General features: G+C 38.2%; 2 protein-coding genes across 4 annotated transcripts; both read right to left on the bottom strand.

The window, feature by feature from the left end:
* Positions 1-885: 885 nt before the first annotated feature.
* LOC124952141 (discoidin domain-containing receptor 2-like) lies at positions 886-18,353 on the bottom strand. Of its 3 annotated transcripts, XM_047501567.1 has the most exons (15): positions 17,589-18,353; positions 5,188-5,357; positions 4,917-5,022; positions 4,546-4,771; positions 4,326-4,473; positions 3,864-4,159; positions 3,572-3,776; positions 2,894-3,493; positions 2,667-2,818; positions 2,439-2,600; positions 2,240-2,349; positions 1,993-2,169; positions 1,810-1,902; positions 1,593-1,734; positions 886-1,493 (listed from the first exon to the last, which is right to left on the bottom strand). In XM_047501567.1, exons 2-15 carry the CDS (start codon positions 5,264-5,266, stop codon positions 1,179-1,181), a joined length of 2,811 nt encoding a protein of 936 aa, XP_047357523.1. In that variant the 5' UTR covers positions 5,267-5,357; positions 17,589-18,353; the 3' UTR covers positions 886-1,178. The 3 variants fall into 3 exon arrangements, with proteins under 3 accessions (XP_047357523.1, XP_047357522.1, XP_047357524.1); XM_047501566.1 differs by lacking the exon at positions 5,188-5,357; XM_047501568.1 differs by lacking the exons at positions 5,188-5,357; positions 17,589-18,353 and having other exon boundaries at positions 4,892-5,178.
* A 677-nt stretch (positions 18,354-19,030) lies between these two features.
* Positions 19,031-24,079, bottom strand: LOC124952151 (exopolyphosphatase PRUNE1). Its single transcript, XM_047501587.1, has 6 exons — positions 23,506-24,079; positions 22,851-23,098; positions 22,038-22,309; positions 20,966-21,207; positions 20,391-20,549; positions 19,031-19,754 (listed from the first exon to the last, which is right to left on the bottom strand). The coding sequence occupies exons 1-6, from the start codon at positions 23,539-23,541 to the stop codon at positions 19,581-19,583; spliced, it is 1,131 nt and encodes a 376-aa protein (XP_047357543.1). The 5' UTR covers positions 23,542-24,079; the 3' UTR covers positions 19,031-19,580.
* Between the last annotated feature and the right edge of the window lie 59 nt (positions 24,080-24,138).

Raw genomic sequence — 24,138 nt, 5'->3', positions numbered from 1 at the left:
ATTAAGGCAAAAGGTCCAGAAGTGAAGATTTATTCTTTTATTATTATTATTACTATTATTATTATTAGTATTATTATTATAATTATTATTATTATTATCATTATTATTATTATTCTTATTATTAGTATTATTATTGTTATTATTATTGTTCTTATTATTCTTATTATTATTCTTATTATTCTCTTGACGACTTTGCTTTTACTTACATTGAGGATTCAGGAAAAAATAATCCTTTTATAGTTTTATTTTCTTGTGACTAAGTGCACGATCGAAGGACTCTCGCATATACAAGGCGGCCATTCAATGATAATCTTATAAAAATTACATGCTAAAGAGCCACAGTTTTAGTTTTAGCAAGAAGATGATAGTTCACAGAATTGTTTAGCTATGTATTTACTTTCTCTATGCATCCACATACATATATACGTGTATACGTATGTATATGCACATAGAAAGCTATGAATATATATATATATATTTTTTTTTTCTATCTAATATATATATGTATATGTATATATATTAGATAGTTTTCCCATTTGTTTATAGCATTACTTTCGCTATATACTTTCGTATATACTATATCTTAGTAATATGTTCAATGGAATTGGCAAAAATGTAACGATTCGAAATATGTTAATATTAATATTAAGTTCACGCGCACATGCAGGTTCGTCATATTTACGGCCGAACTTAAATTTCTATCTTCGGATTTAAATACGCTAGGCCGTTCAATTAAACGCATGCAGCATTTAAAAGTTAAAATGGTTATTAATAATGCGCGAGAACTGCATATCATTATTAAACTATTATCTTACGATATTAGTTATATGAAAAGCGTGTGAGACGTTCTCAAATCACAAATGCTAAAATGAAGAACAATCACACTAATTTTTATAAAAAAGTTTCTGTTTATCCGAATCCTTAATTTTATAAGTATTATAATAATAGAGGATCGAATTAGATAAACCTAGATGAGCATTATATGTTAAGGGCCAGAGCATCCTACTTTAAAGGAGAAGTGTGAATGATGATGTGTAAGTGAAAAAATTCACACACGAGAATAATAATTGAACGATCATCGTAATAGAAAGATAGAGGCAAATAAGTAGGATGCATCTTAGCTGATTGTAATTAATTTGGTCCGCGCTGCTGGAGCGAGTCTCATGGAGCGTTCTTTTTTAATCGAAAGCCAGTCTCTTTAAATAGAGGTAGATCTCCTCGAACGTCGGTCTGTTTTCGGGCTGTTTACTCCAACACTTGACCATCATGTGATATAAATCGGCGGAGGAGCATAATGGTTGGGGCAGTACTCGAGGTTGATTCTTTTCACTGGTACCACTGCTATTGTAGCCCGTATGATTATACCAACGATCATAATTCTCTAATACTTGTTCCGAGGTCAAATCTGAGTAGGGTATTTCCTTACATTCTGTTAAGATCTCCCAGACTGTTATCGCATACGACCAAATATCGGCTCGACAAGATTGTTTACCCTTAAAAAATTAATTCAATATAATCGAATGTTTAAGAGTTTTATATTCTTCATATCGAGATATAGAAAAAAGAAAAAAGAAAAAAGAAAACGATCTTACCAATATCACCGCTTCCCAGGCCATCCAACGAAGCGGTATTTTTCTATAACATCCATCAACGTAATAGACGTTATCATATTTGTTGCAATATATAGCATGATCGGACACTTTTACTGATAAATTTTGATTCACGATGCAATTTCTGTAACATATATAAGGATCACTCGATCCTATCTTTGTTTTTCTTCCTTATTTAATATTTATTATTTATTACTACCTGGCTGCCAAATCGCGATGGGGTATGTTCAAATTCTCGAGATACTTCATTCCTGAGGCGATTTGCATGATGAAATTTAAAGAGCATTCGTAGCTGTAAAATGAACGATATGAACGTTATATGAACTGTGATCGAGTAATGTGTGTGTAAAAAAATAAAAAGAAAAAAAATCCATATTCTTACTTTAATGATGCATCGTTTTCAGACTTGCGGCGATCTTCCAAAAAACTTGGAAGATCTCCCAACTCGCCGTATTCAAACACAGCACCGAAAGGTTCTTCCTCAACCAAAGCGATTATTCTTGCGATATTAACATCACGAATGGTTGCCAAAAAATGCATGTCATTCGTGAAGTCTTTCCTGTATTTTAACCATTTGATTTATTTCTAATTGAATCATTTTATCTTGTTTATCAATTGGTATAACTTACTTCAGAGAATCTACGACTCCACGCCACAAGGAGCGAACTATAACAACTTGTCGATTTCGTATACTTCCAACATCTGGATTTTGAATACCTTTAGCTTCACAAAGATGTACCTATACACGAATGAAAATTTTATATTAAGAAAAAAATAATACGTAGATGTGTGTGTGTATGTTTGTGAAAATGAATGCCTATTTATTACCAATCCGAAACTTCCTTCGCCAAGCTTGTCAAGAATTCTTAATCTATGTCTAGAAATCCGTGGAATGTCGCAAGAATCTCGATTATTGGCACAATGACTGTTATCTCTGATATGTAAAGGTGTAAAGAGACTGAATACGGAAGACTGTTCACGTCTTTTGATCTATAAAGATATTGTCAATATAAAAATAGACTCAAGATAATAATCGTACGAATTTTAATCTTTTACCGTGAGAATATCAGTCGCAGCATAATAGCCTTCGTAAACTTTATGATTGATTTTTCCCGACTGTGTCGATTTTGACTTCTTTACCGGAAAAGGCGTAGATACCACGCGATTTCCTAACTTGTAACTTGAAAAGTTACACTCGCTGTTGAAGTCTAGAAAAATCTATCTATTAGCTAATTTATCGAGATTCCTTGATTTTAAAAGAAGAGAAAAGTATTAAAACGCACCAGTGTAATCGGTATTATAATCTATTGACGATAATAATTCACTTTGATGAGATCGTCCATCATAAACATGATTGTCTTCTGAGAAAACTTTGTAAGTTTTCTCGTAGGCGCTGGAGCGTTCGTAAATTCGTTCCGAATTACGTCTCTCGGTTGTACCACGAATACTTTCGTCGTCATTCGTAACAGTTTTGCTTTTGACTGATAATCGTGATTGAGACAAGCCATTGACAACGATTGGAGTAGCTAATTTAACATCCTTCATGTTGATCGTGATGCCTGGTGCTGAGGAACCACACAACAAAGCCGTGTGCTTTTGCAAGAGAGCCACTTTGTTGCGTCCTCTTTGTTTCATCAAAAATATCGTACAAGTTAGAAGCAAGGCTATCACTGTCAATGCACCACTCACGAGACCGATGTAAGTTTGAGAATTATTAACTGGAAAGGCGTCGGGCGTTAAGTTAGAATCATTTTGTTCGTAAATCGTCTCGTTGAAATCGTTGTTGGATTTCTCAGCAACGTCCACGCTCAATTCGATGTCATTCACATCATCGTTGATTATTTGATTAGTCGACTCATTCGATAAATTCCTTGTACCTACAACTATCGAATCAATTTTATTTTTATGTTTTATATATTTGAAATGAACAATATATGAAAATTCGAATAAATTTTAGATACCTGTTTCAAAAGTGATCTCGCTGAGGAGTAACCATTTGGATTTGGGTTTAAGTTCCAATTTAACAAATTTGCCAATTCGCGTTGGTAACAGGATCGTTGAAAGACTAGTGCCGACTTTTATGTCATCTGTTGTTCGCAATGTTGCTTCCATTGGATCATAATCAATACCATCAAAAGAGAACCATGCAGAAACCTCTGAGAATATCTAATACAATACGAATTATTTTTAATTTATACAAAGAATTATTGTATTACTACAATAGTTTCCTTCGTATTTTTTTTCCTTACAAACCTCGATATCATGTTGTGGTAAATTCGCTACGTGTATGCTACAGTTGACAAATTCGCGGACATCGTCGAACTCAAAGATCAATTGTACGTTATCTCGATTGCTCCATCCGACCCAATTCGTGCCGCTGGAAGAGGTCATCGCTTCAGATTCGTCCGCGAAAATCCCGTCGATCAATTGACCAAGCCCATTTCTTAAAATACCATCAGCCTCTGTACCGTCATAGGAAGAATCCTCCACGTTGGATCCGTTTGGTCCGAATGAATCACCCGCGGGTATTACGTATCTTACGATATGTTCTAAAGGAACAAGTATTTAATATATATATATATATATTAAATAATAAATAGCTAGTACGTAGTAGGTCGATAGATCGTTGCCTCGTGTGCCTCGATATATCGTCTGCTTGCATCTTAATATAGTTAATATACTTGATATAATGGTACTCGATTGAAGGATACTCACGTTCCCACACACAGCCATAAATTTCTACACGCATACAGACGGTACGAGGATGTTGACTGTATGGAACGAATCGTACTCTGCTCGCTACGAATGGTAAGTCTAATTTCTGCTTCTCTACCAAATATGTATTGCTATTTCCTCGTAATACCTATAGAGAAAACGAAACGTACACAATAATTATAGAATCAAAATAATTAATGTAATTAATCGATAGACGTACTTTGTCCCTTTTAAGATTTTTATATTGATGCCATTTTAAATCGCGCCAATATTCGAGAAAGAATGCTTCGGCATATTCTTGACCTTGACCGTTACCGAAACGTCCTTGAGTTTCAGTCCACGTAATAAGGTGATTTTTTGTAAGATCGATTTCCAAATATTCTCGTATAGCACTGCTGATTTGTGCTTTTGGGCACCAAGCTCCGCCATTTTTTTCGTGCCGTAATCTGTAAAGAGATTTCATTTTCTCTACACTGATTTCTACAAGTTAGATAAGATGAAGTAAAGGGGGAAAAAATCGTCAAAATTATATCGAAAATAACTGCGAAATGGATATATCCTGTTACCTTTCGTTAACTTTCCAATATCTACCTTGCATTTTGCGGCCCCACAGATTTCATTTCGTAACTCGAAGACGCAGTAATAGCGTCGTCGGGAATCCTTCCCTCTTCCATGCCGAGAGGTAACATACACTGTCCTAAAACGATCGTCCATTATACGTCTCTTTGCTGTCTATCATTCTTATTTATTGCCAGAAATGTATTTCTTTCTCTCTTTCTTTTTCTCTCTCTCTCTCTCTCTCCTTCTTTCTTTACCATTCTCTTTTGACAATGTATATTACATGAATGATTTGAGTACGTACCGGGAATGCCTTTGACAGGTTCGTTCACGCATAAAACCAGTACAGTAAGGACTCCTATGAAAATAACTACTGCCTCCATGATATGTGATTCGATATTCTACTGTAGCATTGCCTCGTGATATTTTATAGTGCATGATAAGTAGACGTGAAGAGTTATCATCGTCATTACTCTGCAACAACAGAAAGAAGATGGTGGTTTTCTTGTGGATGAAAAATTTTTTAAGGAGGAAAATAGACAGAAAGGAAGGAAGGAAGGAAGGAAGAAAAAAAAGAAAGAAAATAAAACGAATAACATATTGTCATCATTTTTTAAGAGAAACGCTATCATCCGATAGTAATATTTAATCATTTTTTCTTCTTTGCAGAAAGGAAGGAAGAAAGCTCGATGAAAAGAAATGCAGAGGGTTGAAAGTTTTTACGAAAAGTGTAAGTTCCGGTATCAAGGTCAAAAATCGTTTCATCGTCGTAAACGCATAAAAATCTTGGCGTCCATTGTACGCCTTCGGCGTGGGAAGTTTAACGAGATTTTGTATAAAAAGAAACCCTTGCCCTTGGTTCCTTTCGGAAGCTCTGTCATTAAGCGACCCTTTGGTATCCGAACTGAAACTGTTTGCCCTGAAGGTTCTCCTCGCTTGTGATCGTAACACGTTGTCAACCCTAACGTACTATACACTTCATTCCACATTGAATCATACTTCTAATGATCTTATATTTATTATTTGTTATTCTATTTTTCCTTATTGTTTCTTTTTTTTCAACATTTTAAATTTATTGAATTCGTATCAGAAGATAAATCAAAAAACTTAACAAGATTTAGAAGTGAAGATTTTTCGATTGGTAATTTAATTACGCACAGTCATTTTTCAATCTTCATTATTGCATCTTGAAAACGACTGTTTTCTGACTTACACGGCGAGGGTAAAGCAAAGAAAGCCCTTTTCGTTTGCGCACTGCAGCCGCAAATATGGAGTGTGTATGTATGCATTCGCTTATGTAGCGCACAAAAGTAGAGTATACCCATTTCTTCGTGGCAGCCATGCAAGTGAAGTAGGCCAGTTATATACAGACGGTCGCACAATCATGTACAATGTTTTGCACATTAGAAGATTTAAAATATCTGTAGAAGAGTTTAGTAATTTTACTTGTTTCTTTTTTATATATTTACATATAAAATAGAAAATAAAAATAATTGAAGTTGCAAAATCGTTGATTGCAAGTAAAAAAGAAGGAACAAAGGAAGCTTACAACGGTATTAATAATACTATCTCATAACCATCTCACAGTATTCGCGCACGTAATCTACTTTGCTCTCGCGAATTTTTTTCTTAACCTCTGTACGCTTACACAGTACAAGCGAAGCCCCCAGAGACGCGATTTTAATTAAAACGGGAGTACGTTATGAGCATAATTTCTGTCGATTGCAAACACAGCGAATACGATCCAACGAGCTTGCCGAAGCGAACGCTACGAAGCATGAAAGAGAGTCGACCCAGCAGTCAAGCAAAATGTGCAAAGGATGAAGGAAGATTTCTAAGCTTTCTATTCTATGGAACAACAAGATTAGACAATAAGTTTCTGACAGACGTACTAGAATGTTCTCTTACTATAATATTGTATATACGTGAATGTAATATTGTACGTATGTGTATATATGTGTGTATATAAAATTATATATCTTATGATTACAAAGAAATTTAAAGATTCTTTTGTAAAAAAGAAAAAAATTGTCTAACTACTTGGAAGAACGAAAAGATTTAAAAAGGAAGAAAAGATGTGAGAGAAAAGCGAACACGCGATTTACCGTAGGAGGAATCGTTGAGTGGATAATCATATAGCTTTCCACGGTTTCCCTTTTGACCCATCAAGAAAAGGAGGGGCGAGCAGTACAAGCAGACATAATTGAAGGTAAACGCAGAGGCTGCACAGAGAGCACGTACAGAGACGAAAATTCACTCGAATAAGAGGCTACGCGTCATTCTGATTTATGGATCAAACGCTTTTCTAATTAATTATGTACCTTCATTTCTCGACGAACGATATACGTATTCAGAGAAAATAGCACTCGTTATACGGGCAGTCATAATTTCCCTAGGATGCTACTACGTATCCTACATTTCGTAATTGTAGGTTCTTGATTTTCCCCAAGAGAAACGTAACAATATGAAGAAATCGACTTAATTTCACGAATAAAGACAAATTTCCATTCTTAATCAGAAACGTTTTGCTTTCCTGAATTTCGCGTCTTATTACACTTTCGAGAAGATAAGTTTAGATTTTTGGTATAAATTTTAAAGTTTCGTTCAGCTCGTTAAAGATAGAAACCTCTTTTATAATACATATTCGTTCGCGTCATCGATCGTTGCTTTACCTCTACTATTTTGTCCCTAGAATAATAGTTTTCTTTTTTATAGTCAGTCATAATTTTCGATCGCTTTTATTTTACATGAAAATAATCGCTTGCCTACTGTGATTACTCTGTAAGAAAGTACGGAAAACGATGCTTTTAATATTTTTTTTCTTTTTTCTCTTTTTATAGAAAAATTTATGCTAGAAATATAAAATAAACGTCGTCCTTCGCGTATCTTTTAAGCTTAATTTAACGGTATTATTAAACATTACGAACATTTTGATAAACGATTACGTGGAAAAATTGAAATATAAATTTCTCGGTCTTTACCTCAATTAATTAGCGTAATGAGTTTTCATAATGTTACAAGTTTTTTACAAATTTTCCAAAACATTATTCCAAACGGTGAACTTTTGAAGTGGCATAAATCCTAACATTATTTATGCGATATGCTGTTATAATTTGTGAACGGATAAAAATCGGTTGGGAATAAAAAGGAAAAGAAAATAAGAAAAAAAAAAGAAAGAGAATCACCAATGGTAGTCTGTTTACAAAGGCGACCGCAATAGCTTGAAAGGAACTTCTCCAGGATCTTTCTTTGTTTATTTTATTTTCATCTCTCATCTTCCTTGGTATTTTCCCAGTTTCTTTGGACCTCGTCGAGATTCTTTAGCGTAATTACCCATGAGATCTCTTTCTTCAAAACTGCTTTTCTCTCTTTTTCTCTTTATCCTCTGTATTCGTTGTTGAAATGGAGGACGCGATAAAATCGATCTTTCGATGTGTCTCTCAATATAGGTATATTTTATGAATGAATATGATGAATATGATAAGTATAAAAGAGAGAAAGGAAGTGAGAAAAATAGATAGGGATAGAAAAAGAAAGAGAGAGAAAGAAAGAAAGAGAAAGAGAGAGAGAGAGAGAGAGAGAGAGAGAGAGAGAGAGAAAGAGAAAGATAGATAAATAGATAGAGAGAGAGAAAGAGAGAGAGAGAGAGAGAGAGAGAGAGAGAGAAAGAGAGAGAGAGAGAGAGTCAAGGAGACATAAAATCAGCAAAGGATGCTAGTATATGTCTTGCCTCGTTCCTACTCGGACGTTAATTACGTCTGTCCATGGAGAATGGAGTTCTGCGCGAAATACGGAGGGGCCAGCGGCACGGTGGTCGGCGCGAGCCGCGTTTGCTCTGCGCAACAAGTAAAGAACGATCAATACGCGATACCGAGAGGAGAGAGCTGCTGCAGCCCGGCAAGCAGCGCGATTCGCGACTCGCGACTCGCCGACATCGACACCCCGTTAATAGAATCCTTGCATAATTACCCTGCCCTTTCGATGTTTTAACCAACGAATCGGTCAATTAATATCCCCCTTTATCCTTCTTACACGATAATTGGAAAGATACGAGACTCGTTATCCTTATCATCTTATTGATGTTTATTTCATCATAATTTAACAATTATTTGTTCTTGCCAAGAAAACTTGACGAGTTCTATTTAAGTTCAATTATATTTAAGTTAGAATTTCTCTTTCTCTCTTTCTCGAGTTTACTCTATCGAATCACGACTTGATCTACGTTCCCTGCCTTCTCCGATTTACGCCACGATTCTCCCTACGGCACTCTCTATCCGCTTCGATTATCGCTCTCTACCTTCTCGAATCCATTCCTCTTTCTCTCTTTCTCTCTCTCTCTCTCTCTCTCTCTCTCTCTCTCTCTCTCTCTCTCTCTCTCTCTCTCTCGCATCCTCGGAAATTCGAGTAACTTCGTCGTTCTCGGCGTCATGATCGGCCCGTTACCAGTCATGAAAACGATCGAATTCCGATAGCGTATAAATCGGTAATCGAGTTAAATCAAACGACAGAGAGAGAGAGAGAGAGAGAGAGAGAGAGAAGAGAGGACATTTATTTTGCACGACTGTGATGAAACGAGATGATTGAATTTACGATTCGATATTCGCTCATTTTCTCTTGGCTAAAATGTAATCCACAAATGGGATAGCAGCCGACAACTCGTGTGTTAATTATCTAATCGTCCTAATCAATCTTCGATCATAAGTGGAACGAATATTTTTTAAATCGGATCAGCAGATATACCATATTTTTTAACAAATTGATATATCGGGAACGTTAATGCTTATTAACAATACGATTTTCATCTTTATTTTTATGAAATTTGATCGAAAATAAGAATGTTCAGTAACATTGGATGGAATAGTGATGCGTTGTCTTTCAATCGAATATAATCGTTTTCTCGAATTACTGCCAAAGCACGTTGGGACGCAGAATTGTTCTTGTATGTTCACATTAGAAAGAGCAAAGCAGAGTAGAGAAAGGTTCGAGCGGTTTGGACTCTCTCTATAGAATGAAAAGTTTATCATGTCGGTTTAGTAGGAGGAGAAAGGAGGAGGACTGGGTGTGGAATATAAAGGGGTGTGGGAAGAGAGTGAGGGTGAGTAAGAAGGGTGCGTTGGCTCTCGCGGAAGTCGTCTCTTACCCCTGGCACACAGCTTTCGTTCTTGTAGCATAGCAGCCGAGTTTAGATAATGCAAGACTCTCGCTGCCTAGCAGCCTCGAACGTAGCCTTCGTTATGGCCGTTAAGTGGGTCGTAATCCCGAAAGGAAATTCCTCCTTGTGAAAGCGTAATGAGTCGTACGTGGCCGTGCACGTGAATTCTTTAAACGTGGATATGACTGCTCGATGGATGGACATAGTTCACGTGTATAACGAACGTCTCGAGCTTTTTTCTTAAATCACGAGTCGATAAGTACGCATAATGTATAATATATAAATATGTATAGGTTATATACGTATACATTATCCAAATGTATGAGTCAACGGAGGATAATCCATAGGACGCGCCCCGTGTAATCCATTTTTTCCCGATCAAACAGATGGTAACGTGCGAGGGCCGGAAGATCGGCTTCATAAATAAGAGGATGAGACTGTGCGATACGTAGAACGAGGGCCAGGATTTTCTCCTCTCTCTTTTTTTCTCTCCCTCTCTCTCTCTTTTTTTTTCTCTCTCTCTCTCTCTTTCTTTTTCTCTTTCTATCTAAATATGAACCGAGCGAGTGCGAACAATGCCTCCATTCTATTCGCGGATCAATGTTGATGGAAACTGGCTATGACCGACGAATACCAAATTGTTTTTGCGAAGCACGTGGGCTTCGAGAATCGATCGGTCAGAGACGACGTGGTCTTTCGTGTACCTTCCACATAGTACATACGTAGGTATATAGCAGCTGCGGAAATTGATGAATTTCTAAAACGATTGACAAGAACGAACTTGTAATTACGGTTTCTCCTACGTAGTAGTAGAGACTTCTTTTCAAGCATATTTCGAGGTGGGCCGCTGCTAACGGCATTAATGCCCGTAACGAGTATACTGGGCCGCGATCGATATTACGCGCTCTGAAAAGAATACGCAATAACGAGCTTCCCGCGTAAAACCATAGAAAAGTAACGCATGGCTTTGCTCCGATGTTAACAGGAAAGCTTCGTACGTTTTTTCTCTATTTACTTTTGCCTATCTCTTTCTTTTACTTTTTTCTCTCTGTCTGTCTCGACATCCGGAGGCTTTTTCGAAGATACGTTGAGATTTTTGAGAAAGGAAAGAAAGAGACTCGGGGCTCCGGGGTTGGCACATCAGAAGAAATAAAAGAGAAAAAGCTGGAGAAGAAAAGAAAGAAAAAAAGAAAGAGAAAGAGAGAGAAAGAGAGAGAGAGAAAGAAAGAGAGAGAGAGAGAGAGAGAGAGAGAGAAAGAGTGAAAGAAAGAGAGAGATAGAGAGAGAAGAGAGAGAAAGTGAAGGGAGTACAGATCCGTCGCCGAGAGCCGGATATTCATAAAATAACTCCCTTCGCGCACGCGGTCTCTCTCTTCTCTCTCTCTCTCTCTCTCTCTCTCTCTCTCTCTGGCTTTCGGTCCGGGGCAAAAGGGACTGGCGCAGGGGCGGCACCGTGGCATCGAGCCAGCTTTACCTGCAGCTACCTGAATTATCGCGAAATTTCGGTAATCCCCAAATGGATTCGGTAGGTGAGATTGTAGAAGAAGGTTCCTTTTGGTTAGATCAACGTCTGTCTCGGACAAGGCGATCGAATTTTCGTTAGACCGTGCGATTGGAACAGAACCGCATGGACAGATCGACTTGGAGAGTTTCACAATTATCGTCCTTCGATTCTGATTGACGGTGTAATTATTCGATCCTCGTGAAACGTTAACCGACCGTTCCAAGAGATATTGTTCTCTCTATGAAAACAATATCTACTATTATTGTTATCGAGGTCTCAAATTACTGTTCGTTTCAATGAGCATATCATACTTGTAGATTTTCATTGAACTACTCGTTTAAAGTGCGACAAGAACAGTGTTGGTGTATGAGAAACGAAATGGGAATATAGATCGATGGAGAGAAGAAAGGGCTGTCTTGGAAGACGGAAGAGCGCGAGCTCTTCTTCCTTATTGGGTCATTAAACGAAGGCATTTCTGCTCCGTTGACATGATTAAACGAAAACGGCAGAGTTATATCGGTACGGTGCCTACGCATAGCCGTATAATATGCTATACGAAGATACTGTGAAAGTGAAAGAGAGAGAGAGAGAGAGAGAGAGAGAGAGAGAGAGAGAGAGAGAGAGAGAGAGAGAAAGAGAGAGAGAGAGAGAGGAAATGGATGAAAGGTAGAAGAAGAAGGATGGATGATGAAGAAGAGGGAGACTATCGGTATGGCAGAGTTCAAGGGTCGCTGGAATAGTGAGAAGGGTGAAGTAGACAATGAGCATACGGCAACAAAGTTATCATGCCGCCGAATAGCTGAAGGAATTATTCACAAGCAATCTGTCGTAACCAAGTTAATTTTCACCTCTCTGATCTGCACGCTTCTGCTTAATCCCCTCTCTTTCTCTGTCGGCAGCCATTCATTTCGTTCTACACCTCGCGAAAAATCTGCATATTTAAGCTCGAGCGAGCTGGTTAGTTTCTCCCGACGTGCTAGCCATATAAAGGAAAGTGAAAAATGGAAGAGATGAGACAGAAAGAGAGAGAGGGAGAGAGAGAGAGAGGGAAAGGAGTTTCGAACAAATACATAAAGAGAAGGACGAAGGGAAAGGGCGTCGACTGGCATCAGAATATCTCTTTCTACCTTCGTACTTGGTAATGCTGGAGCTGGGTAAAGCATACGAACAACCCCTACTCTCCCGATACTATTTTCCCTTGACAACGTTCGAGATGTCGATGCGTCGCTTTCCCGACTGGCTTTTATAACTTTATCGATGATAGGACATCCTAATAAATCGACTATTCGAAACGCGTGCCCTTTGTCTAAACTCTATCGTGAATCTGAATTGTGATTAAAACGGATGATTAAAGAGAGACAGCGTAAATCGATTTGCTCGATAAGAGAGATAAAGATGGAAATAGAGATAGAGGTAGACGATGCGCAAAGCAAGCTCATTACGTTCTCCTAATCGTACCTTTCGTTGCACAGCAGCGGGAATCAATTTACTGTTGGTGAAAAGGTATCCACTCATGAAGAGTAAAAGAGAGAAAGAGAAAGAGAAAGAGAAAGAGAAAGAGAAAGAGAAAGAGAAAGAGATGCATCTTCTGAATGATGCAGTCAGCGAGAATCGATTCTACCCTTAAAGCTTCGTTTAGCTTTCCTTAGAAAAGCGTCGCCTGTGGTCTGGTAAATGCGTCCCACTTTATAACAGAAGGTGCAAGAGCTGGTGGCTTTTACCAATCTAGCCAACCGCTCTGCTTATTGCCGCTAATCCTGACTTTTTGTCATTAGTAGAGGAGGCCAAGAGAAGAAAGGAGAAGGGAAAGAAAGGGAGAGTGAGAGGAAGAGAGAGAGAGGAAGACATGTAAGTAGAGGTTGCTTCTAGAAATGCGCTCATTACCAGTTTCTCGAAACAAAGTGTGACACTACGAGAAGAGGGAAGTCGCTAATGATAGTAGCAACGTGACTTACGTTGACTTTCGAACTACTATTACTACTTCTTTTCTTTCTTTGTCTTTCTCTCTTCTTTTCTCTCTCTCTCTCTCTCTCTCTCTCTCTCTTATCTTTTTTCTCTTTATATCTCTGTCCTCTCCCTTTCTTTCAGGATACTCGAACACGTGGCTGAAAGAGAAATCAGGATTTACAAGTCCTTCCACTCGTCAAGAAAAGCAAGTAGAATCTTTCATTTATAAAAAGGGAACTACTAACGTAAGTTATCTAAGAAAAAAGTCTTTTTCGTTATCGTAGAGTTCTTAATGTTGAGAAGGACTTAATGAAAAGCCGAAGACTCTTTTCAAGAAGATACGAAAGAACGTTTTACGAAATATTTGTTGCTCGTTAGTCTGGAAAATACGAGAGAAAACGCGTCAAAGACCCGAGCGTCTCGCGGACGAGTTCTTCCAGCTTTTAAGAGTTTCACGCGTTTCGACGAGATATCTGACGTCAACTTGTCGCACGCTCTTTTAGCCTTAAATAGTTTTCAAAACGTATGGAATTCATTGACGGTGTGCTTTTAAAGGAACGATTCTAGAAAGACTCGCGTAATCGTATTACGTGTGAATGAAATGAAATTGTATTCTCTTTTTTTCAACGACTTTAGTATCTCTTTAAACGGAATTGAAGACTTTTCAAAACGAATTTCACTCGAAAAAGAAGAAGAGAGTGTCGATAAATAATCGAAAATAAGAAATACGTACGGTAAGTTCTTATTTTTATGTTAAATTATTGAAACGAAAAAAAGCACGTCGTCAAGGAAAAAATCTTTTTTAAAATTGTGTTAAAAGAAAAAAAAAAGAAAAAAAAAATAGAGTGAACACGATGAAAATCTTGTTATTTAGGAAACCTTTTTAAGAAACCATTCGATCGTGGTAAGTATCGTGTACACGTTCGCCGAGCTAACTTCCGTAACAAATTCGATTAGACAATAATGGTTTGTCGGCCATCTCGATCGAGTAAACGAGCAGAGTACCGATCGAAGGACGAAATTCGAGAGCGAATCTCGTGTACTTTGTAGTCGGAGTCTCTTTACAAAGTCCAGTTCAGCGATGTGTAGGAGAATCGTCAGTGGTAATGTAATGATTACGTGGGTGGACGGTTTTCGGGAAGATGTGTTCGAATTCAAGGCGATTAAAGTACTATAGGAAGAGACCGTCTCAAAGCCTCTGCGAATATTCTCTCGCGTAAACGCATTTGCATGAGGACGCGCGTTCGTGGCTGCAAGAGGAAGAGGAGGATGAGGAGAAGCTTGATCAAAGGAGGAAAAATATTCAATCTCTTTGGGGGAGAGAGAAACAAAGAGCTCGCCACGTGAGCTTGCGACGTTATGGGGATGTGTATGAGGTAAAGGGAGGAAGAGAGAGAGAGAGATAGAGAGAGAGAGAGAGAGAGAGAGAGAGAGGAAAAAGGGAGAGAGAGAGGGAGAGAGAGAGAGAGAAAGAAAGAGAGAGAGGGAAAAGGAAAAGAGGGAGAGAGAGAGGGAGAGAGAGAGAGAGAGAGAGAGAGAGACGAAGAGTGGTGAGACAGGTGAAAGGAAGGAAAAAAGCATAGGTTAAAAGAAAAAGGAGAAAAACGATTCTGTTCTCGTTTCGCTTATCCTCGCAACGTTCGACGAAGCGGCCAGCAGCAGCAGCAGCAACTAGCTGCTCTTCTTGTGGCTCTCGCTGGCCCGAGCATTCCGACGTCTCCTCACCCTCCCGATGAATATTAATCGGTGCGATATCGGTTACGCTTTTGCATAAATTTCCATGCGGCTTGGTTGTTGGCGTGCTCACGTTCCTACTACTACTCTCTTCGTTCTCTTCTGGCTACTCTCCTTCTGTTTGTCTGCTTCGCTGCAAGCTTTTTTCTCTCCCCTATTTCTTCATCCTTTGCTGTTTTTCTTTCTACCCTCTTTTCTTTTAGTTCCTAGTTTCTTCTTCTTGTTGTTGTTATCGTTGTCATTGTTGTTGTCGTCATCGTCGTCGATGTCGTTGTTATTGTTGCTTCTGTTGCTCCTCGTCTCACTATGTGAGATGGTATGACGATTAATGGACGGCCGTGAAAGCTTTCGTGTTCCCCTTCTGTGATGCTTGCAAACCCCGTGAGCTTTCGCCTCTCTACGGCTATTCTCTTTCTCTCCCTCTCTTTCTCCCTGGCAAGCTCCTTTCCCTCTTTATGCGCTTGCTCCGCCATATCCTGTCACTCAAAAGTCACGGATCAATGACCGAATTAGACGTGGAAACCAGGTTAAAACTTCGCTCTCGTTGCCAGCTCCACGACGTATACATATCGTCCGATCGTCGACATAAAAGCTTCCATTAAAGTCTATAAAGCGTTAGAATCCGGTGATACGCGTCGACGGCTTCATTGGGATTATTAAGCTGGAAGGAGATGGGCATAGTGTCATTTATTTTCCAGTTTTGTTCGCTTGATCTGCAGCGTTAAAGTTGAAAACTCATTCGTTTTCTCTCTTTTTCTCTCTCTCTCTCTCTCTTTATCATTTTTGTATCGAATTTAATTGTATCGAAATTGCTCGATACTTCAAAGCACAACGATCGAAAACAGTGTCGGCTAACTTAACAAACCCTTCACGTAGAAACACGATTTTCTATCCGTTAGACGATTCCGGTCGATCGCTCGCGTTTAATTGGCTCGATTGCTCTTACAAAGCCTCGACCCCACAGATTTAATAAATGAATCTTTTTCTTTCTCTTTCTATTTCTCCCGCTTTCAGGCTCGAGGCGAAAGTGAAAAGAGAAAAGGGAGAAGGAAGAAAAACGTTCGAGTCGTTAGAAGGGGTCGAAGGAAAGACGGTACAAGGGACGAAGGGTGCCGAGAGATGGAAGACTCGATAGCGGTTGGAATTTTGCGATGGATGTTCGTACACGTACTCGAGTAGCCTGCGACATATGTGCCCAGTAGGGATAGTAGTCTTACCACCCTCCGTGTTGGATCGACTACTCGTGCGTGTTTCACCTACACACTACTTTTCTTCAAGCTCTCTTACCCTCAAGCAACGGGCTGGCTAGCCGTTCTGTGGTTGCACGAAAACGATACCACAGTGAATTGATATTCCACGAGATCCTTCCCAATCTACCAACCTTTCCCCCTTTTTTCTCCAAAACCTTCTTCTAACACGCTTCCTGTCTTTTCTCGATGTTTCAGCTCGTTACGATAAATTTCCGTTTCTACGAAATTTCCTCTAGGGATCCTATCGAAAGAAAATGTCTCTAGTAGAAAGTACCTGACCACGAAGACATTCTAAGATCATCGTATACATCAAATTCCAAAGCTTCTGTGTAATGCGACCTGCTTTTCGAGAGGAAACATTCCTTCAGGCAGAATCGTCGACCGCCAACAGCGGAAAGCGCGTGCGGAGATATCCGATGTCCTCTTAACAAGGGAGTCGAGTATCTTTCATCTCGAGTCGATCGAATTACGAGTAGAAGGAACCTGGGGAACGGGGAAGAATCCACAAAGGAGAGTTTCAATAGCCGACCTGTCTAGAGAATACACTGAGTGGACGGCTGGATATCGGCGATACGTCTATAATATCCGATGAGTATCTAACCAAAGCGTTCATATCCGCTAAATATCCGTTGAATATCGATCGGTCATTTCAATGAGCATCGAATGTTGCTACGCTTTATAGAGGTCTCGCTAATTGCTTTGCTCGCGAGCAAACGTTTAGAAAAGTAAGAGTTTCTTTAAGAAGTTGAAATTCACGTTTGACCTACCTAAACAAGACATTTGTTTACATTATCATGCGATTAAATTAAAATTTGTAATAAATTTGATCGATATTCTAAACATTAATGATTTTTAATCATTTGATAATAACACGTAAAGATCATTAAGGAATCATATTAAAAAAAGTACAAGAAAATAAGCGATATAATCGAAAATAATCTCTAATCAAATTTAAATAAAAAAATATTTTCGATCTTCGATTTATTAATAAATATGAAAGACACCGATCCACACCCTCCAGCTTTGGGTCTCTACTGTACTGGCCGTAAAGCGTAGAGCGCCACGCTCTCATGACAGGACACTTCCGTTTCTTTGAGAAGACTTGAAAGAAGACTTACCGTTCAAGGACGAGAAATCCAAAGCTGCCAGGGGCAGCGAAGTCGTAGGAGTCGGTCGACGGTGGAGCACGTTGGATCCATCGAGAGAGGAGCTCGTCATGGTGCAGGACTCAAGTAAGACGAGTTCGGTGATACTACTGTTATCAGGAATTTATTCGTCCTCGAAACGAGACGAGGTCCCGCGCTATCCAAGCACGAGATACGCGGCATCGACGCGACAGCTCAGGTGGAAAGTTAGGAACTCTCGATCTCTTCCTTTTTTCCTCGATGATGATTTTTCCCCTTCCACAAAAATTCTATTTTCTTCTTCTCTTCTACTTCTTCCACTGCATTGTTGATTAAAATCTCACTTAGAGGAAGAGACTCAAGATCTTAAAGTAACTTTGAACGCGCTGGAAAGTGTCGAGAAATACCCGAGTGTCCGCTTCTGATCCGCACTGACGCGAGATTCGTCCGTCTACGACGAGGAGCCAGCATCCGCGGCAACATCATCCCCCACCTGAGTTCGTTGGTGGCTCACGGCGGGGGATAAGAGAGGTCCGATCGTAGCCGGGGTAACTCACTGCGCAAAATCCTACTGCACCCCTCTTCTCTGTTAGCCAAGCATCGCTTCTTCCTCGTTCTCCACCTAAACGAGGCCGAGGCCGAGGCCGCCTACGCGGCCAATCATTTCTACTTACCTCGCGTACGTTCGAGGTCGTACTCTCCGACATCTTCTTACCTTTCCGATGACTACAACGATCTTTATGTTGAATCGTTTCGATTCTTTCCTATACTTCAATGTCTCTCAAATATTTACTCTTTCGTTTTTCACTATGAAATTATCAAGAGACAGAGAGAAAGAAAGAAATAAAAAAAAAAAAAAAATGAAATGAAAATAAATTGAAATCATTTCTAATACCAAAGAACTGAAGTATCTTAGGAAAGTTTCCGCGTTGGAAGTACACGAAACTCTTGAAAACTCGTCCGACGCACTTCCCCATCTCTTAGCTTCTATCTTCTGTTTGGTACTCCACGACAGACGAGAAGTCTGGGAGTGGCAAAATGGCGTAAGCGTCTTTGCAAAATGAATTTTATTCTGAACTTGGGGTGAGGAGGGGATGGTCTGGTAGAAAGTTAACCGGTCGTGCAAGAATCGTTTCGAAAGTAGACACCTGTCAGAGTTTCCGGATGTAGTCGGAGAAGCAAGTTAGAAGATGCCGTAAGGTGGGGATAAGAGCCAAAGGAAGATGGGGGTGCGCTCGCTTATTTACCCGGATGGATCGCTTGTGTCGTTTGCATGAGAAACGCGTGCGGATTTCCTCGGTCAAGGTATTTCGAGTCTTTTCTCAACTTCTCTTTCTTTCTCTTCCTCTTTCTTCTTTGCCACTTCTATTGTCAAGGAAACGACTCGACTCTCTGACTGGTTTCTATGGTAATGACTTGTAAAAATTTGTCGTTAATCTATGTCAGTATTTTATTTTTATTTTCACAAACCGTTGTTAATACCTCAAAGGTTACACGATACGAATGATAGAAACATAATTCTATGATACGAAGATGATCAAAAGAAGTACGGAAATGGCGTAGACAGTGTGGTTAACGTTTATCGTTCCACGTTCGCCGCTCGGTTAAAACCACCGATCAAATAATGGACGTTTATGTCAGGACGATCGATTGAACCTGGAGTGAGAGAGAGGGGAGGAAGAAGAGAGAGAGAAAGAGGGAGAAAGGGGGTGAAAAAGAGAGAAAGAGAAAGAGAGAGAGAGAGAAAGGAGAAAGAGAAAGAGCAAGAAACAAAGGTGAAAAAGCGGAAAGAGGGGAAAAACGAGGGAAAGATAAATAGAAAGGGATGCGGAGGGTGAAACGCAGGTGGACCCTTTTACGCCAGTAATTAGTCACTTCTTTTTTCTTCGAGCGTGCTATGACGGCTACAATTACAGATGAATGCGTGATAAATATCCAAGTTAGATATTCAACCTATCTCAACCACAATATCTACATTTCCTTCCATTAACAAGCCCGCTCCTTTGACAATGTTTCCCTTATGATCGGTAATATTTGCTTCCGTGACGCGCAAATGTTTCCTTGTTTATAAAGAAATATATTGTACTTTTCTTTTTTGATCCGTTTTTCCAATGTGAGTTCTAACTGAGGTTGAGTAGATCCAAGCAACGCGTTGATTATCTAAATGATTGTAAGAAAAAACTGTACTTTAAAAAGTGATTTTGTGTGTAAAAGAAATGTAAATAAAAAAAACAGAAATACGTAATAGAAGCTAATGCAGTAACTTGATGAATATTTTTTCTGGAAAGATGTTCTTTTTTCAAGCATCCTCTAGAATTTTGAGATATTCGATACTAGAATCCTTGATTTTCTGTACGTAGCTTGGAAAATCCAAATCCGAATATTCGGAAAAGGGAAAACTATTTACATCGAAATCGTTCGTATTCTCGGATAACTGATATTCGGGCATCCGTAAATCCAAAAAGGAAGTAACGGGTTTAGTTGGCCGTTTGAAGACGGTACATAGAAGGGGTAGATTGGATTAGGCCGATGCGAAAAATCAAAAGGAAATGGATGGAAATGGAAAACGAAGTTCGACGGAGCACGTCGAGGAAGAAAAAGAGAAGAATAGAACAGAAAGAGAGAGAGAGAGAGAGAGAGAGAGAGAGAGAGAGAGAGAGAGAGAGAGAGAAAGAGAGAGAGAGAGAGAGAGAGAGAGAGAGAGAGAGAGAGAGTGAGAGAGAGAGAGAGAAAGAGAGAAAAAGAAATTGGGAAGGAGAAGGAATATCTACAAAAAGAGAAAACGATACTACTTACTTTATTTTCCAGACCATTGGTCAATAACGAAAAGACCGCGATGTCCCTGATTACGTGGTCGTTTTTCAAGTCGATTCCCATAAGGACAGCAAGCATACATTTTTTGCTTTCCGTGAACTTCTCGACAGCTCGTAGAGTACCCTCCAAGGTGAGGAAATCCTGAGAATAGGCAAAGTATTTCGTACATCAGCGTGGAAAATCTGGAATTCGTTCATCTCCATTGGCATTCAACGGGCAAGAGAGTTTCGTTGAGAATAAGAGGGGTGACATCGATTTCGCTCGCACCCTCTCGATGGATTACGCATCGGGCTTGTTCGCGACTGCCGATCTTAACGAACCCCATTCCAAACTTCCAAACTAAACGATGTAAATCAAACTTTCTTATCCTGAATAGGGATGGGGTTTAAAGACGACGAGTGTTTCGATCCTATTCAAATATTTTGCTTATTCCTTCGAAAGTAATTTTAAGTTCGACTGACGTATCAACTATTTGTCAATAACGGCCTAACACAGTTATCTATTATTTTTTTCATTTTGAATATAAAATATTTCGTTTTCTCCATTTTTACACTTACCTTGATTAATATCGGAAGACCGATAAATGGTACACCACTTTCAAACTTCAAATCTCTGAGTATGAGATCATCGGGTGTTAATTCACTGATGTCCGTTTTTGCCGCAAGTACTCCCTGATAGATTTGGTTTCTATCGGAACCAAGGGACGAGATTCTCTCGAGAGTTTCCATAATTTCGCGATCGAGAGCTGCGGTACGATTTGCTTCTTTTGAGAAGTTGCAAGTATCCAATAATATAGGACCTAATCAAAACATATCACATAGAAATTTTTAGCTAATTTTTAAAGTGATTTTCTAACTATCCGTTACTACTATAATAATAGTAGTAGTAGTAGTAGTAGTAGTAGTAGTAATAGTAGTAGTAGTAATAGTAGTAGTAGTAGTAGTAGTAATAGTAATAGTAGTAGTAGTAGTAGTAGTAGTAGTAGTAGTAGTAGTAGTAGTAGTAGTAGTAGTAGTAGTAGTAGTAGTAGTAGTAGTAGTAGTAGTAATAGTAGTAGTAATAGTAATAGTAGTAGTAATAGTAATAGTAGTAGTAGTAGTAGTAGTAGTAGTAGTAGTAGTAGTAGTAGTAGTAGTAGTAGTAATAGTAGTAATAGTAGTAGTATTTCAGAGTGGCGTTCGTTGTACTCGAACGAGGCGAGGCCGCATGTTTAATCCTTCGGCATTAGCGCGAAAACGGGGGAAAGCAGGTAGGTTTTCCCTAATGGCTTTATAAAATATGTAACTTGTGAAATTCTGTATTCCTTTCGGTTCGCGTCCACTTGTTCAATGTTCTTTCCCTTCCAAAGGATGATATAATTCAATGTTTTAAAAAATATACAAAGAAGAAAAGGAAAAAGAAAAGAAAAGAAAAATTGAAGGGGCAGAAGAAAAAGAAGAAAAAGAAGAAGAAAGAGTTCGATAGAAGCATCAATAATTTTTCGTTCGATCCACCAGGAAGACTTTCGAGTCCCTCAGGATCGTCGATTTTCAAGGAAAATGGACGAGTAGAGGAAGTAGGAGGAGAAATGTAGGAAGGTAAAGGGAGGCTAGGCTCTGAAGGTATACGATGGAAGGAGGAAAAACTTGCCTCGTAAGAAGTTTGCCAGCCACGCGTCGACGGCTTCGGGATGTTTGATGAGAAGGTTGCGCGCGACGAGAGTGGCGCAGCTGCCGACCGCCTCTAAGTGAATCGTTTTCCCATGCCAGGGCCAGGATACGTCCTGAGAACGGTGATCGATAATCTCGACGACTGAGTTGACCAACGTCCTATCTTCGTTCGCCAGGACATGATGATCCACGAGTACAACTTCTACTTTATTTTCCCTACTTTCCGTTAGAATGTTCAAATCTATCTGATCCCTATGGACATAAATCGAATCGATCAGATATACTTTGGTAAAAGAAACTTCCTACATCGATCTAAAAATGGAAAAGAATGAAGATTAATAACTTTTGTCAAATTCGAGATAATATTTGTAAAAATGAGTCAAATTGTACGTCATTTATTCCTCACTTTAAATCAGTTCGGATCGTTTGTTTCATGACGTAGAGGTCCATTTTCATCAAAGTAACATGTACGAAAGTAACTATCTACTCGTATGAGAGAGAGAGAGAGAGAGAGAGAGAGAGAGAGAGAGAGAGAGAGAGAGAGAGAGAGAGAGAACATACGAATTAACGATTATCATGAACTATATAAGCTTCTTCATTGGATTAAACCGATCGTGAGCTTATTTCTTTACTATTCATGACGCGAAATTAACTCTCTTAGTTCTATATGTATGTATGTACGTGAAAAGAATTGTATTTACGCGAAACAAGTATTTGTCATGACTTTATGGCGTAAATTACAAAATAAATAGACTCTCTGTAAAGTAGGGAAAATGAACGTGAACTCTCTTACCTAAATGTCAAAAGTTCTTCTGAAATTCCATGCTGGCGGAAATAATAAATGACTTCGGTTTTAATTCGAAACTCTTTCTTGGTAACATTTAAAATCGGTATAACTGCAACACTTTCTTTTTTTTCATTTTTTTTATTTTCATTTAAATATTCACAAAATCCTTGAGCCAAAGCGCAAACTGCTGAATCTAAGTCGCAAGTTTGATTTCCAAGGACAATACAGATCGTATAGTATTCAGATAATTTCTTCTAAACGAGATAATAAATCGATATTAGATAATTATGATAATTTGAATAATAAATTCAAATTATGATATTTGTATAATATATAAAAAATATATTATCATATATTGAAATCATATTTTGTTATTACGTTTTTTATTACACGCCATAGTTTATATTTCTTTTAAAAAAAGATTTCGATATAATTCAAATGTACTTTTGAATTCAATCAAATTGAGCATTAATCGAAAATTATTTCTTACTTACGCCACCAGAGGTTAGCAACGACTTAAGAACAAATAGTTTTTGTATTGCATCGATTAATATAATGATCGTTTTGTAAAATAAATAAAAAATGACATATTTGTATTTATCTTTCGTAAATATTTCTTTAAATAATAAAAGATAATATTGTAAAAGCTGTTGTTACTTACTAGAGCTGTTTTTGATGCGGTAAGAAACGCTTCCATAATTTTGCGATATTTTTTACTGTTAGAAGATTAAAGAAATTTAATAAATGTTTCCTTTGAATCTTTAAATAAAAATGAAATTGTTTAAATAACAGTAACTATAATAAATAAATTATAATACAGAGCTGTACATAATATAATTCACAAGATTACAAATCGATGTGTAACACGTAAAAGTAAACATAACCTATATGACATGATAGTCTTTTTGGTTACGTTAACTATTTTATATTAATTTAGGAAGATGAAACAACTTGTTTGCGTTTCGTCAATACGAATAATATATATATAATTTTTAAAAATATATATTTTTATAAGTCCACAATTTTGTTCTTTTTTCGACATTTACATGATGCGACCTATATTACCGACAAGTTAACTAAAGAATCTGATAGTAAATTAAAAACGTAATGTCAACGCCATCTGATGTTAAATTTTAATTATGTAATATATATTGTAGGATTTCATACAATTGTTTATTTTAATGTTTTTTTTTCTTATAAACTATTATTAAATAATGATTAGTTAGCTCGAGGATTATATCGAAAAAATAATAATATTTATTGATATAATCAAGAGAGAGAGAAAGAAAAAGAG

This window comes from Vespa velutina, chromosome 10 (genome assembly GCF_912470025.1).
Source record: "Vespa velutina chromosome 10, iVesVel2.1, whole genome shotgun sequence".
Taxonomy (NCBI): Eukaryota; Metazoa; Arthropoda; class Insecta; order Hymenoptera; family Vespidae; genus Vespa; species Vespa velutina.
Note: the sequence above shows the minus strand (reverse complement) of the source record. Positions and strands in the feature narration are given on the sequence as shown.

Bases quoted from the DNA above. Each gene is read 5' to 3' on its own strand.
- LOC124952141 (XM_047501566.1), bottom strand. From the start codon at position 17,688: ATGACGAGCTCCTCTCTCGATGGATCCAACGTGCTCCACCGTCGACCG. The intron at 4,160-4,325 runs GTGAGTATCCTT...TTGTTCCTTTAG, and splicing joins TTATGGCTGTGTGTGGGAAC to AACATATCGTAAGATACGTA. The intron at 2,601-2,666 runs GTAAAAGATTAA...ATATCTTTATAG, and splicing joins CTGCGACTGATATTCTCACG to ATCAAAAGACGTGAACAGTC.
- LOC124952151 (XM_047501587.1), bottom strand. From the start codon at position 23,541: ATGGAAGCGTTTCTTACCGCATCAAAAACAGCTCTA. The intron at 21,208-22,037 runs GCAAGTTTTTCC...TGTTTTGATTAG, and splicing joins GCTGGCAAACTTCTTACGAG to GTCCTATATTATTGGATACT. The intron at 19,755-20,390 runs GTAAGTAGTATC...ACAATCATTTAG, and splicing joins CCAATGGTCTGGAAAATAAA to ATAATCAACGCGTTGCTTGG.